Source organism: Balaenoptera ricei, chromosome 8 (genome assembly GCF_028023285.1).
Source record: "Balaenoptera ricei isolate mBalRic1 chromosome 8, mBalRic1.hap2, whole genome shotgun sequence".
Lineage (NCBI taxonomy): Eukaryota > Metazoa > Chordata > Mammalia > Artiodactyla > Balaenopteridae > Balaenoptera > Balaenoptera ricei.
In genome coordinates this window covers 104,064,438-104,077,195 of record NC_082646.1, presented here as the reverse complement: position 1 = coordinate 104,077,195, position 12,758 = coordinate 104,064,438, and the positions used below count along the sequence as shown (strand labels likewise).

General features: G+C 56.8%; 1 protein-coding gene across 4 annotated transcripts; it reads right to left on the bottom strand.

Moving 5' to 3' along the window:
* Positions 1-971: 971 nt before the first annotated feature.
* TKFC (triokinase and FMN cyclase) lies at positions 972-12,734 on the bottom strand. Of its 4 annotated transcripts, XM_059931693.1 has the most exons (19): positions 12,636-12,728; positions 12,418-12,522; positions 11,134-11,253; positions 8,967-9,156; positions 7,895-8,005; positions 7,639-7,820; positions 6,281-6,359; positions 5,893-5,982; positions 5,091-5,125; positions 4,930-5,014; positions 4,751-4,840; positions 4,088-4,204; positions 3,629-3,748; positions 3,319-3,456; positions 2,440-2,546; positions 2,232-2,335; positions 2,085-2,118; positions 1,896-1,982; positions 972-1,534 (listed from the first exon to the last, which is right to left on the bottom strand). In XM_059931693.1, the coding sequence occupies exons 3-19, from the start codon at positions 11,134-11,136 to the stop codon at positions 1,373-1,375; spliced, it is 1,734 nt and encodes a 577-aa protein (XP_059787676.1). In that variant the 5' UTR covers positions 11,137-11,253; positions 12,418-12,522; positions 12,636-12,728; the 3' UTR covers positions 972-1,372. The 4 variants fall into 4 exon arrangements, with proteins under 4 accessions (XP_059787676.1, XP_059787675.1, XP_059787677.1 ...); XM_059931692.1 differs by having other exon boundaries at positions 12,418-12,734; XM_059931694.1 differs by having other exon boundaries at positions 12,486-12,734.
* Positions 12,735-12,758: the final 24 nt, after the last annotated feature.

Genomic DNA, 12,758 nt, shown 5'->3' with positions numbered 1-12,758 from the left:
GGAAATGGCAGAGTTGGGATCCACAGTCCAGGTGCCTGATGCCAGTTTCCTTCCCAGCTGCTGGTGTGTGCATCTGTGCTCACTGATAACTGTGCCTTGTGGTCAGGGACCTGTGGTGTGGCTGAGGGACAGGGGACCCTGCGCAGAAAAAGGGAAGCCAAGGGGTTGAGGAAGCCTGCAGCCAAGTTTGGGCAAGTAAGTGGTGGCCCCCTTCCAAGTGTGATGAGCTGAGGCCACCTGGTGGTGGAGCAGACGACTCAAGGAGTTGGATGCACGTATCGGTGATACTGGTAACTCCCAGTGAGTAAGCACCTGGACTGCTGAGGCCTTTATCTTCACCAGTTCATTTGAATCCTTTCCACGTGCCCATGAGGTGGGCACCATTCGGATTTTACAGATCCTAAGAGGCTAAATAATAGGCCTGAGTTTATGTAGCTAGTCTGAAGCAGAACCAGGATTCAAAGTCGTATCTATGTCTAAAGTGAATCCATGCCAGTGCCTTTAACCGCCCCCCTGCGCCAAGTATGGGCCAGGTGTGCACCGTGCGGTCTCCACCAGACACCACGTAGACTCAGCAGCCCCTCCTGCTCTCCCAGGGGCCATCAGTGATGGCTCTAGAGAGACCCATGGGCTGGCCTGGGCACAGTTTCTGTTCTACCGCTGAACCTTAGAATATGGTGATTTCTTTTCCTTTTGGAGACCCGCTTGCCCATTTGATTCCTGAAGAATCAGTGAATTCTGTTGGTCTAGTGCTGAGAAAAGCACACCCATCAGGTGTGTGTGCATTGGAAGCACAGGAATGGGGACCCCAGTGGAGCTGGCCCAGCTGCACAGACCCTGCCTTTGGGTCTCAGGCGGTAGGCGATGGGAGATGAGCATTTCAGTGGTGGGGTGAGGTCTCAGTCGGGGGCGTTAGTGGGCCCACTTGTTCACACGCTTGGATAAAGGTCCCTTAGAGGAAGCAGCAGCTCTTTTGCTTCAATGTGGTTTATTGGCTTGCTTTTTCACACTCAGTTCAGGTGCAGAAGACCTTTCACAGGGAGTCTTAAAACCAAATTAGCGTTGCCAGTTAAAGATTGTGCTGCCACCTAGGGAAAAGCCTTATCATCGAAGCTCAGAATTGGCTGGGGGCAGAGCCGGGTGACCCTAGGACTGCCCCTTCCCTGAAGAGGGAAAGGTCAGTGACCCACTCTGGGCCTGCAGTTTCTACAGTGGAGGAATTCTGCAGGCTGGTTGAGGAATTCCTCCTGAACTCAGAAGACAGGCCCCGAGGGCGAGAGGTGCGCGGGAGGGCGACAGTTCTAAGGCAGAAATAAGTGACAGTGGCCGCTGGGCATAGCAGTGAGTGAGGCCCTGAGGCCCAGCGAGGCATTCACGCATCCTGGCTCTGCAAGACCTCCAGGATGGCACGGAGAATGGCCGCGGCCGCCACCGCCCCGGGGTCTGGCTGATCCAGGCGCGCAGAGCTGATGTAACTGGCTCGTCCAGCTCCAGCTTCCATGTTCCTGGTGGCCTCGGCTGCGGCTTCTGCACTCTGAGGGGTGGGGGTGTGGAGCAGGTTCAAGAAGCAGCCACACCGGGCTTCCTTCCTGCCATGGACCCCGGACCCTTCTGTCCCAGCACCGTCACCAGGGTGGAGAGGTCACACCCCACACACTGCTAGCCAGGCAAGGGGCCACCATTCACCAAGGGCCTGCTATGTCCCAGACCCTGTGTGGGCACCCTACGTATCTTTTCAGTCCCACAGCAACCCTCTGAGGCAGGTGCTCTCCTCCCTTTGTGAAGAAGAAAACTGAGGTACAGAAAGGATATTAACTTGTTCAAGGTCGCATGGAGATGGGAGCCTGGTGGTTCTGCGTCTGTCTCCCTGGGTGGCTGGGCCCAGCCTCACTCACCTTGACTGCCTTGGTCAGGATTTGGAGATTAGCCCCTGGGCTCTTCCAGGCTTGGAGCTCCTGTCCTGCTGCCCACAGAGAATCCAGCTGGACAAGGTGAAGGAGTGGGGCTGAGGACAGGCCCTGCCACTGAGGGTGGCCTGCAGGGCTTCTACGCTCAAAGCGGGAAGGGCTGGGCCAGATACATACCATAGTCCTGTCCCCTGGGGCAGCCTTTCCATACCTGGCAGGGAAGAGAACAAATGAGGCTCCCTGCAGGGAATCACTTCGGGGGTGGGTGACGTCAACCACCTCCCCCAGCCCACCCCCGGTCTAAGGCCCAGGTCCCTGGCTCACTTCTGCATGGCCTCCAGGCCGGCATCCATGGCAGCAGACCAGGCTGGAAGGTCAGTCTTGGCCTTGAGCGGCTGGGCCGCCGCAGTCAGGAAAAGGCCATAGAGCTGGGGAGGGCCGGGATGCTGAGCACACGGGGCTGGCCCAGGCCTCGGCCAACCCAGGACCCGTCCATGTCAGCTCTCCGCCCCCGGGGGCTGCCGGCACTCACCGCCCCGGATGAGCCTCCCATCTTCTCCAGTAGCAGGAGGGACAATTTGGAGAGTAGCTGGGCAGGGCTGGCAGGGGGTGGGCCCTCCTTCAGCCACCCCTGAATCGCTGCAGGCAGAGACAGATGGTGAGGAATTCAGAGACCCACCCTCCCATCTGCCTGGATTCCAACCAAGTACCCAGGCCTCGCTGCCAGCCGGAAGGAATGGGTGCTGGGAGGGGCTGAGGGAACCAACATGAAGAGACTCCCAGGCTCCCTCTGTATCCTGCTGCAGTCTGGAGAGAGGTGGGAACAGGTCAGGGGCAGGGACCTCGACAGTCACCCAACAGGTGATGATGCTTCCTCACGTCCCTGCTTCTTTCTTTTTTTGTCTTTTACTGATTTACCTTGATCATGGTTTGTCTCTCCTACCACAGCATAAGCCACGAGGGCAGTGATTTTAATCTGCTTTGCTCGCTATTTTATCTATAGAGTCGAGGGCAGCACCTGACCTGTGGTTGGCACTAAATACATTTTTCTTGATTCAATGATGCTGGATAATTAAGAACTTTTACTTAGTCTGGTTAGGCTGAGAAAAATAAGAACAGAATGAGTTTCCCTTTAGAATAATCTAAAGTTTTTATTCACTGTAAAATATTACGTTTTATTCTGCGATAACAACCTTCCTACATTTGTAGTGTTAGAAGTGTCTCTTTATGAAAACAGGTGAAAGGGACGCTAGGTTTTGTGAACGACCTCTCTTGGCAAAATAAAAGTTGCCAACCCCACGTGAGCACTCCAGATGTTTTTGAAATCCTTCTGGTTCATGAAATGCCAAAACGTCACCATCAGTGTGCCACACCACCCCCTCTGCTGCCCCAGGTGGGTCCTGGCACCAACCTCTGGCAGCGCAGCTGTGGGTGGTGCCACAGTCCCCGTCGCCGGCGGCGCGGTCCAGGGCATTCAGATGTTCCTCCAGGCCCAGGAGGGTGGCGCACACCCGCTCCAACACAAGCACCATCTGCTTCGAGGCTGCGCCTGGAGAGGGAGGACAGTGGGAAGGAGGCCTGCCTGGCCCTTCTCACAGCTGAACATGACCCATGTGGGAGGTATGGGTGCCAGGGCCCCTCCACGCCCCTCTGCACTCCCTGCACCCTTTAGGCCTCAGGCCAAAGCCCTGGGCCACCCTTCCCAACAGCATGGCTTGTACCTCCTGCAGCAGTGGAATCAGGGGCCTCCAGGGGCTTGGCGGGGGCAGCCCGGCACCGCTTCCGCCCAGTCACCAAGACCTTGGCCACGTTAGGCCAGGCCGAGGCGGTGGTCTCAGCATCTAGGGACAGGAGGATGACTCTCTTAGAGACAGGCTGGCCGGCCAGGGATCAAGTGGGGCCTGGACTCCCCACCTGGTAGCCCAGTTCCCTCCACTGCAACAAGCAAGTGCTGAGTGCCTACTGTGTACAAGGGAAAGGGGAGGGTCCCTGGGGGAGGATCCTAATACCAACTCCTTCACAGTCAAGTGAGAGCTGGAGAAGGCTGGGGAAGCCAGAAAGGGCCTCTCCACAGGGTCCTGATTGTCATGGTCAGCCCTGATGGGGTCTCTCCAAGTCCCCTTGGCTCCTTCCAGCTCCAGGGGCCCCTGGCTTCGCTGACCCCAGCTTCCAGGTCTCACCTATCAGTTTCAGGAGGGGCTCATCCACCAGCAGAAGAGTGAGAGAAATGCCAGGCATCTCCAGGGCTGACATGAAGGTGCCCACCAGGGCACGAGCAATCTTCACCCCTCGGCCCTCTGCAGTACCAGAGCATGGAAGTGTGTGAGAAAAGGAGGGAAGGACGGGCACTTCCCCCCAGAGCATCAGAGAAAGAAATAGAGTAAGAGAAAAACAAGAACTTTGGGAGTTGGGGTTCTGAGGTCAGTAGGGAGCCGGTCAGATATCCTTGGGGCATCCCTCAGTGATGCCCTGAATGACCACATTCCCTGGAGGTGTCCCTTCTACAGGGGCAGATAAGTAGTCTCAGTTACTGCGTTCTTACCAGGTCCCAAGTACCGTGTTAAGTGTGTTACATAACGTTTAATCCCATTTTATCCTCACAACAACCCTATAAGGCAGGTACTATTATTACCCCCTCTTTACAGACAAGGAAACAGGCTCAAGGCACCCAGCAAGTAAGTGGCAGAGGGACCGTCGTCTAACTTGGGCTTGACAAACGTGTACAGCCCATGCTCTGGACCATTGCAAGACCCTATCTCAGCTGCTTTTCTTACATCCAGCTTCAGAGGGTTGGAAGGAAGAAGCTCTGGGGGTCAGGAGGTCCCCTTCAGTGTGGGGCTCACCCAGAGAGCGGACGGCGGCGTCGGCTATGATGCCCAGTTCCAGGAATGACAGGCCACCCAGGTTGTTGACCATCAGCACCACTGAGGAGCCTGTGGGCAGACACGACACCTAGGTGAGACTCTGGGCCCCATTCCCAGAGCGGGAGGAAAGGCTGGGAGACAGTGTGACCGCCCCTCACCGGACTGCACAGACACGTGGGACATGTTGGAGGAGCTCGTCATGTGGTCCAGCATGAGCTCCACAATCTCGTTGGCGGTCGCCATCTGTCAGAGGGAGCCGGGAGTGAGCTGCGTTGGGGGCCTTGGTCTTGGGCCAACCTTCGCTGGGAAGTCCACCTACCTTTATCCGGTGCACGCCAGCCTCCCCGTGGATCCCTGTGGATAGATGCAAGCACTGCTGACCTGCTCGGGGCCTGGGGAATCGCTCAGTGTGTTCTGGTCAAGGATTTTCTAAGTGCTCAGCACTAGGCTAGCCATGTGGACGTGGGGAGTGCAGGCTGGGGGGAAACCGACAAAATAATGAAGAATACACCATCTCTGGCTTGGTGGTGGAGAGAGCCAGAACTTGACTTCTTTTTTTTCTAATTTTTTTTTTTTTTTGCTGCCCCGTGCAGCATGTGGGATCCTAGTTCCCCGACCAGGGATCGAACCCACGCCGCCTGTACTGGAAGCACAGAGTGCTAACCACTGGACCGCCAGGGAAGTCCCCTTAACTTTTAACTAGTTAAGTAGCTTAACTAGAGGCAGTCAGAGAGGCCAGCTGAGGCCTCTGCCCATCACTTGGGAAGCACAGGAGAGGAAGAGGGAAGGTTTTGCAGCTGGGGTGGGCTCTGAACGGCTCTTGAAAGAGGGGCTGCATCTTGGCAGGGGTACCTGAGAATGGTGGGAGCACAGGCAAGGAGGTGGGCAAGGCACAGAGCCCCTGTGGCCAGAGCCCTGCGTGTGGAGGGCAAAGCTGGTAGAAATCAGGCACGTTGGGCCAGAAGGGCCTCATGCACCCACTTAAAAATACTAAGACCCCCTAGGCGACGGCTCCACGTGAGCAGAAGGACCAGGTACATGGCTCCCAGGGCAGAAGACAGGGAAAAACCCAGGGAGCAGGCATGGCTGGACCGGGGAGGGGGCGGAGGTCACAAGCTTACCCAGGCCCAGCTCCACCTCATCGGCTGAGAGCTCAAAGGTGGGTTTGGAACCAGGGACACTGCAGGAGGACAAGCTCAATCCCAGGGTTCCTAAGAGAAATGAGGTATGAAAGGGACGACCGCTGTGCTCTTGGCGTCAGGCAGCAGCAATGCCTCGGAAGCCTCTTCACCGAGACAAGCTGTCAGACTCTTCATCTCAGTGATAGAAGAGAAACCTGGCTCGGGGACCCAAGGCTGCTGTTCTCAGGAGCTCCCGCAGGGAGACCCTCCCTCAGCCCCTGGGGAGTGACTTGGGAGGCCTCCTGTGCTGCTGCCGGGAACCTGCTCCCGGTCCAAGGGGGACCTCGACCTCCCCCGCCTCCTCCCTGAGCCCTGGGCCGGCACTCACCCATGGCCTTGGCGACCTCGCTCACCCGATCTGTGATCTCCTCCAGCCCCACACCTGCCTCAGCCAGGGCACCCGCCACCTGCACCCACACAGAGATAGGCCCCCAACGGGAAAGGAGTCACTGTACCACTTGAGGGCAGAAGACAGGCTGGGGCTGAATTTCTAGTTGGGAACAGGGAATCTCTTCGTCCTGCCACATCAACCTGGCCCACCATATTTAGGGCACCTGCCAGGAATACTCAAGAATCCCAGAGCCAGAGGAACTTTACAAATGGAGAGATGGGCCCAGAGAGGGGAGATGATTTGTCCAGTGTCACACAGTCGGTTGGTGGCTAGTTTCCCAATTCCTAGCCTACAGTTCTTTCTCCATGGCATATACACCGTGGCTCACTTTACCCACCTACCCACTTTTTCGCCAAGCATCTAGTACGTGCTGAAAAGGGGAAAAGAGGCGTCTAAGTCACAGTCCCGACCTTGAAGGAACTCGGTCTGGGAAGGGGTTGGGGAAAGACAACACAAACTGAACATGTCATGTGAGGTGGCAAATCCGACGATGGACAGGTGTTACGGGAACACTGAGGAGGGGTCCTAGCGTGCTTGGTGTGGTGGGAGGGAAAACCTCCCAGAGGGAGACGTCAGAGGTGGGCCTCCACAGAACAGTAGGACGTAGCCAGGCCAAAGGGGGGTTGGACAGGGAAAGGATTTTCGAGGCCAACGACTCAGCAGCAGCAAGGCCCCAAAGGTGAGCCACAGCCCAGTGGTACAGGGAACTGGTGTTAATGGAGCATGAGGGGACCACAGGGATGATGGGAGAGGAACTTGAGGGAGGAGGGGCAAGAGTGTGGTGGGCGCCTGACCGAGGAGCCTGGGTTCACTCTGGGAACCCTGGGGGGCTTTCTGTAGGGGAACAACCTGGTCAGATACACATTTTCGAAAGACACCTCTGGGGTGGTGTGGGGAAAAGACGGGGAGCAGGCAGGAAGCAGGCAGGGGAGCCGGCTGAGGAGGCAGCTGCAGCCACCCGGGCGCGAGCAGATGAGCAGTGAAGCGAGGCTGACAGGAAGGGCAGGGCTTGGAGGAGGATGTGTGTCTGGAGGCGCTGGGGAGCAGGGTCACCAGGACGGGGCGGTGGTTGCAGGTGGGGAAGGGCAGGAAAGGGGCCGGGAGGATGAATACCTGGATCCGGGCGGACGTGGTTTTGGGGACGGTGGGGCCCTCCTGGATAAGGGAGCGCTGGGGAAGGAGTGGCTTCTTGGGGGGCGTGGGATAGATGGCTGGAAAGGTCCAGCACCAGGTGCTGCCTGGAGAGACAGGGCTGGGACGGGCTGGCCAGTGGTGTCCCAGGAGGGGACCCTCACCTTGTGTATGAGCACTGTGCCACAGAGCCCACGCCTGCCTGCCTTCTTCAGGACGGTGAAGGCGCTGTCATCCCCGATGACCACCATCTCCACAGGGATGCCCTCCGCCCGGGCCTGCTCCCGGGCCAGGCCAAAGTTTAGCCGATCCCCAGTGTAGTTCTTCACGATGAGGAGGGTCCCCACTGCGGGAGCAGTCGGTAGGGCCCCATCAGCACTTGCGCTCCCCACAGCAGCCCCTCCCGCATGCCAGGCTTACCTGTGCCTGCCTGGGCCACTGCCCTGATGGCCGCCAGGATGCTGCCCACTGCCGGGGAGGTGAACACGGCTCCCGCAATGACCCCTGTCAGCATCCCCTTCCCTACGAAACCTGAGACAGAGAGGTGGGGAGAGGATGTTGGGGGGGGACCTGTGCCTGCAATCCCTGGGGCTCCCCACGCTCCTGGCCTTCATGGTTTGGTAAGCCCTACTGTGCACGTGGTGCAGAAGAGTACATGCGCTGCTCTCCCCAGATCTATCATCTCCTTGGAGAGGCCTTCCCTGACCTCCCAACTGAAGTAGTCACTCACCCATGCCCAGCTACTCGCTGTCCCTTTACCCTGCTCTCCTGTCTTCACTACCTCACTCACATGATCCGGAATGATCTCTTTCACTTATGTGTTTACCTGGTTTCTGTCTCCCCAAAGGAGAGTAGAAGCTCCATGAGGACAGGCGCCTTGTCTGTCTGGGTCACTTTTGCGCCCCTAGTGGCCAGACAGTGCCAGGCACACAATAGGTGCTCATGAATGTTTGCTGAATGGATGGATGAATTTGCCAGAGAGAAACAGGAAAGATACAGAAGATACAAAGCCTGGTCCCTACTCCTCCCCATGCCCCCATCCCCGAGCTCTCATGGAGAGTTCACATGCCTGGCACTAAACAGGAAACAATCCAGGACTGTCCATGTTGAATGTGAAAATGCATGGTGGGAAGAGGAATACTGCGCTAGGCTGGAAAAGTCAGGAAGGCTTCATGGAGGAGGGGACAGCAGGTCAGCTGGGCCTGGGAGGCCAGGAGGATTCACGGAATCACCGACTGTCAGAGCTGGAAAGGCCTGAGAGGTCATTTGGCCCAACCTTGTGCTTTTACAGATGTAGAGACTGAGGCACAGAGAGAGGCCACGACTGGCCCCAGGTCACAGCTCAAGGGAGTGGGCGAGCCGGAGCCAGGACTGGGCTCCTGACTCTGGGCCAGGCTCTGTCCTGAACCTCCTAACAGCACCAAAGATCTCCCAGGAGCCCCCTGTCCACTCTGCCCAGAGCCCACTGCCTCCTCTGGCCCAGGGTGCTCACCGGCATGGGCGGGCTCATGGCCAGAGCCCCCACCCGACAGTAGTGCCACCTGGCCCTTGAGACTGTCCAGGTCAGAGCGGAGGGCCACACGGTGGCCTTGCAGGAGCTGCAGGTTGGGGTTGCAGGCCACCAGGCCAGCAAGGGCGTCATCGGCACAGCCTGCCACCGAGTTCACTAGCTTCTTGGAGGTCTGTAGCAGAGGAGTGGGAGGAGTTTCTGGTAGAGTTGGCAGGGTACCCACATCCTGCCCAGCCACGTTGCTATGACTAAGACCCCTAGCCCACACCCACCCAGGAACTCCAGGCAACAGTGGTTCCTTGAACTAGGCATCTTTTTATAAGGTGGATGTTCCCATGATTTCTTATTTTGCAACTTCTTATTCAGTAACTAATTTATGGCTTAAATTTATCCTGCAGAATGGCTTTGATACAAAGAAAATGGGGTCACTGGAGTCCCGAGTATAAAAAAATTAATAAAACTGGGGGACTTCCCTGGCGGTCCAGTGGTTAAGACTCCGAGCTTCCACTGCAGGGGGCACGGGTTCGATCCCTGGTCGGGGAACTAAGATCCTGCATGCCGCGCGGTGCGGCCAAAAAAATAAAATAAAATAAATAAAGTAAAATAAAATTTAAAACTGGGGCCCAACAGCCTTCTGTCAAAGGAGGAGAAGCTCCAGGTTGGCGCTCCTGTGCCAGGGGAGGGGGCCAGACAGGGCCCACACCCATCTGCTTCCTCTGCAAAATAGGGATTTAATAAACTAGAGTATATGCCCGCTATATAGCAAAAACTGAATGCAAAGGAGCCACTCCCTTCTTCAACCAGCTCTGAAAAGCTGGAGCTAGCTGAATGAGGTCTGTAGACTGTGTGCAGCTCCTACCTTTGTCCCAAACAGTGAAACTGGTGCCCAATAGGGTCAGAGAGGGTCAGGCTACCAGCACCGCCTGGTGGCCTGGGGGAAGCCTGCAGCTGAGCTTTCCCGGAGGCCCCTTCCCCAAGCCTGCCAGAACTCCGTTCCTTCATGCAAACTTTGGCCTTTCCTGGGTCTGGCGGGGCCAGAGCAGTGCCTGTGAGCCACACCTCGTTCTAAGTACTTTTAAGCACATCTCATTTAATCTTCCAACAACCCTATGGAGGAAAATTAGCCCAGTGAAGAAACAGGCAGATTTACATGACTTTGCCCAAGGTCACACAGCCAGCAAGTGTCCAGGTCCACCTGGCTCCAAAGCTGGTTCCATTTTGGCCTTATCATGCTGCTCTCCCCAGGGGCTGAAGGGAGGCTGAGAGTGGCAGAGGTCCTGTCCTAGGGAGGGCACGGGCTTGTGGCTCTCAGAGCCTGCCAGGGACTGGAATACGCAATGAAGTTGAGAGTGGGTCTCAATTCCAAGCCCAGTCTCCAGCACCACGACCCTCCAAGAACGTGCTCCCTCGCCATCCCTGACAGTCTGTCCTGCCTGGGATTTGCAACCATTCCCAAACCAGAGCTAGAGGAGGGCTTGGGGTCCAGTGCCATCCTTGGTTCCCAGTGCCCTGAGGGGATGGAAAAAGAAAGAAAAGTCGACCGGGCAACTATGGGAGGCCCCTAGGACCCTGGTCTGATCAACATCTCACCTTTTAAACTGCAGATGAGGAAAGAGGCTCAGAGAGATCAAGTCTTTGGTAAAACATCACACAGCTGGTTGGTGGTAGGCTGAAATTTGAACCCAGGTCTGCCCAGGCCTGTTTTCCTCCAGATCAGTTCTAGAAATGGGCCTGGGGCATGCACAGGGGCATGCTGAGCCTCCTGCAGTGAGTGTAGATCCCACAAGCCCACACATACCCAAGGCTCTGGAAGAGGCACCAGGTCCTTCCTTCTTCACGACTCCTGTGACTGGTAGTGTCTATTACAGAGTAGGCAGCTGTTAATGTTCTAATCTAAAGGCATGACCCGGACCAGGGGCAGATGGGCCCTGGAGGGACTCAGAGGCTGCAGCCACAGGCCTGGCTGGGTCCAGCTGGGAAATGAAGGGAAGTCAGGCCCTGGGACGGAGGATGACCCTCTCTCTTAACCTCAGGAGGCAGCAGCATCTCTTGGTCAGGGAGCAAGGAACTCCAACATGCCCAGGGCTGGCACCCCTACTGCCCCAAGACCATAGTGCCCTTCCTCTGCCCTGGCCCTCATGGGACTCACCATGGTGGGGAGGCTCTGAAGGAAGTTGAGTTAGTTCACACCTTTGCACTGAGCTGCCGGAGGATGGGCAATCCCGTGGGTGCTACCGGGCCTGAGCACAGTGAAGGTGGCAAGCAGTATCTGCAGGAGGGGGTAACAACATGAGCTGCTGAAGGCACTTGCAGCCTACTGGCACAATCATGCTCTCAGGGCCCTAGTAGTTAGGGAGCTGCCCCAGACTTTGATCCAAGTCCAAACTCTAGAATGTGAGCTGGGGATGGAGAAGAGCATGGGGCTGACCAAGGTTCATGCCTGCACCTGGCTGCCAGAACACTGACTGATCCACACTGGGCACACGGCTGCCTTATGCTCAGGAGTGGTGCCCACCTTATCACCAAGGGGCAAAGTTACCCACAGAGTAACTTCATCTATTACACAGGCCTCGCATGCAGTGAATACATTCATAAAGATCTTCACACACTTGCTCTTGTCAGTGTTGGGACCACACCAGGGAGGTGACGGCTGAGTCTGACTCCATTTTGCTTTTGGGAAACCGACCCAGAGAGCTCTAGTGATGTGTCCAAGGTCATACTATTAAAAGCCAGGACTCAAACCTATGTTTAGTTTTTCTGCAAATCCCGTGTTCTTTCTACTGATAATTCAATGCCTCTAAAGCAAGGCAGAAAGTCCCAGATGCGGAAAACCACACAGTAAACCACAACGACGTTTTAGCTCCTTTCGGTTCAGTCAGGTTGAGGTGTCTTGGAGTCATCCAGGGTCTTGGGCTCACTGCATGTGTCTGCAGTGGAAAGAATCCACACCTGCCTCGGCACCTAGCTCTGTCTCTTACTGGGGGATCTTGGGTAAACCAGTTCCCCTGAGGCTCAGCTTCCTCATCTGTAAAATGGGGGTTGCCTCCTCTGTGGCCTTGCAGCAGGTGCTTCAAGCCACGTGGTTCTCCCCCTACTCCTTGCAGGGCCTGTCTGATGTGGAGTGGCCTGGAAGCTGCAGGGCTAACTGACTGCTTTCCTGGGTCACTAAGGTTCTCACCAGGGAATTTTTGGTTTTGTGTTTGAGGTCAGAATTTGCACAGCCACGGGGGGACGAATTGTGCTGGGCAAGTGGCCTGCTGGGCCCTTGAAACACAAAGCCTCAAACACAAACACAAGTTCAGAGGGGAGAGGGGAGAGCCTAAGTGCCTCCCCCCCGCGCATGCCAGGTGAAGCGGAGTGATCGGTCAATCTAGGGTCAGGGCACGGTTGGGTTTAGAGGTACTGGGAAAGCTAGGGGAAGGGAGGTACAAACCTCGGTTCTAGTCTGGGAGGTGCACAAATTGATGTCACCTTCCTCCCCTCTCTAGGCCTCTGCAGTACCTTACGGTTCCAAAAGGAGGAACAACCCCGAAGGCTCCTGGAGCAAGGAAGATGGAGTGGACGGGGTCTGGGAAAGGGCGAGGGGCGCGGAGTAGGGATGAGGTCGGCGGGTCAGCTCCGGAGGAGGAGGAGGAGGAGGCGTCGGCGCACCTCCGCGACCAGCTCTCGCCCGCGTCCACCACCTCAGAAACCGCCGCTACTTCCCAAAGACCCGACAGGGCGCCCTCATCCGGGTACTCCAAGCTCGGGTAGAAGATGGGCGGGGCCTCTGGG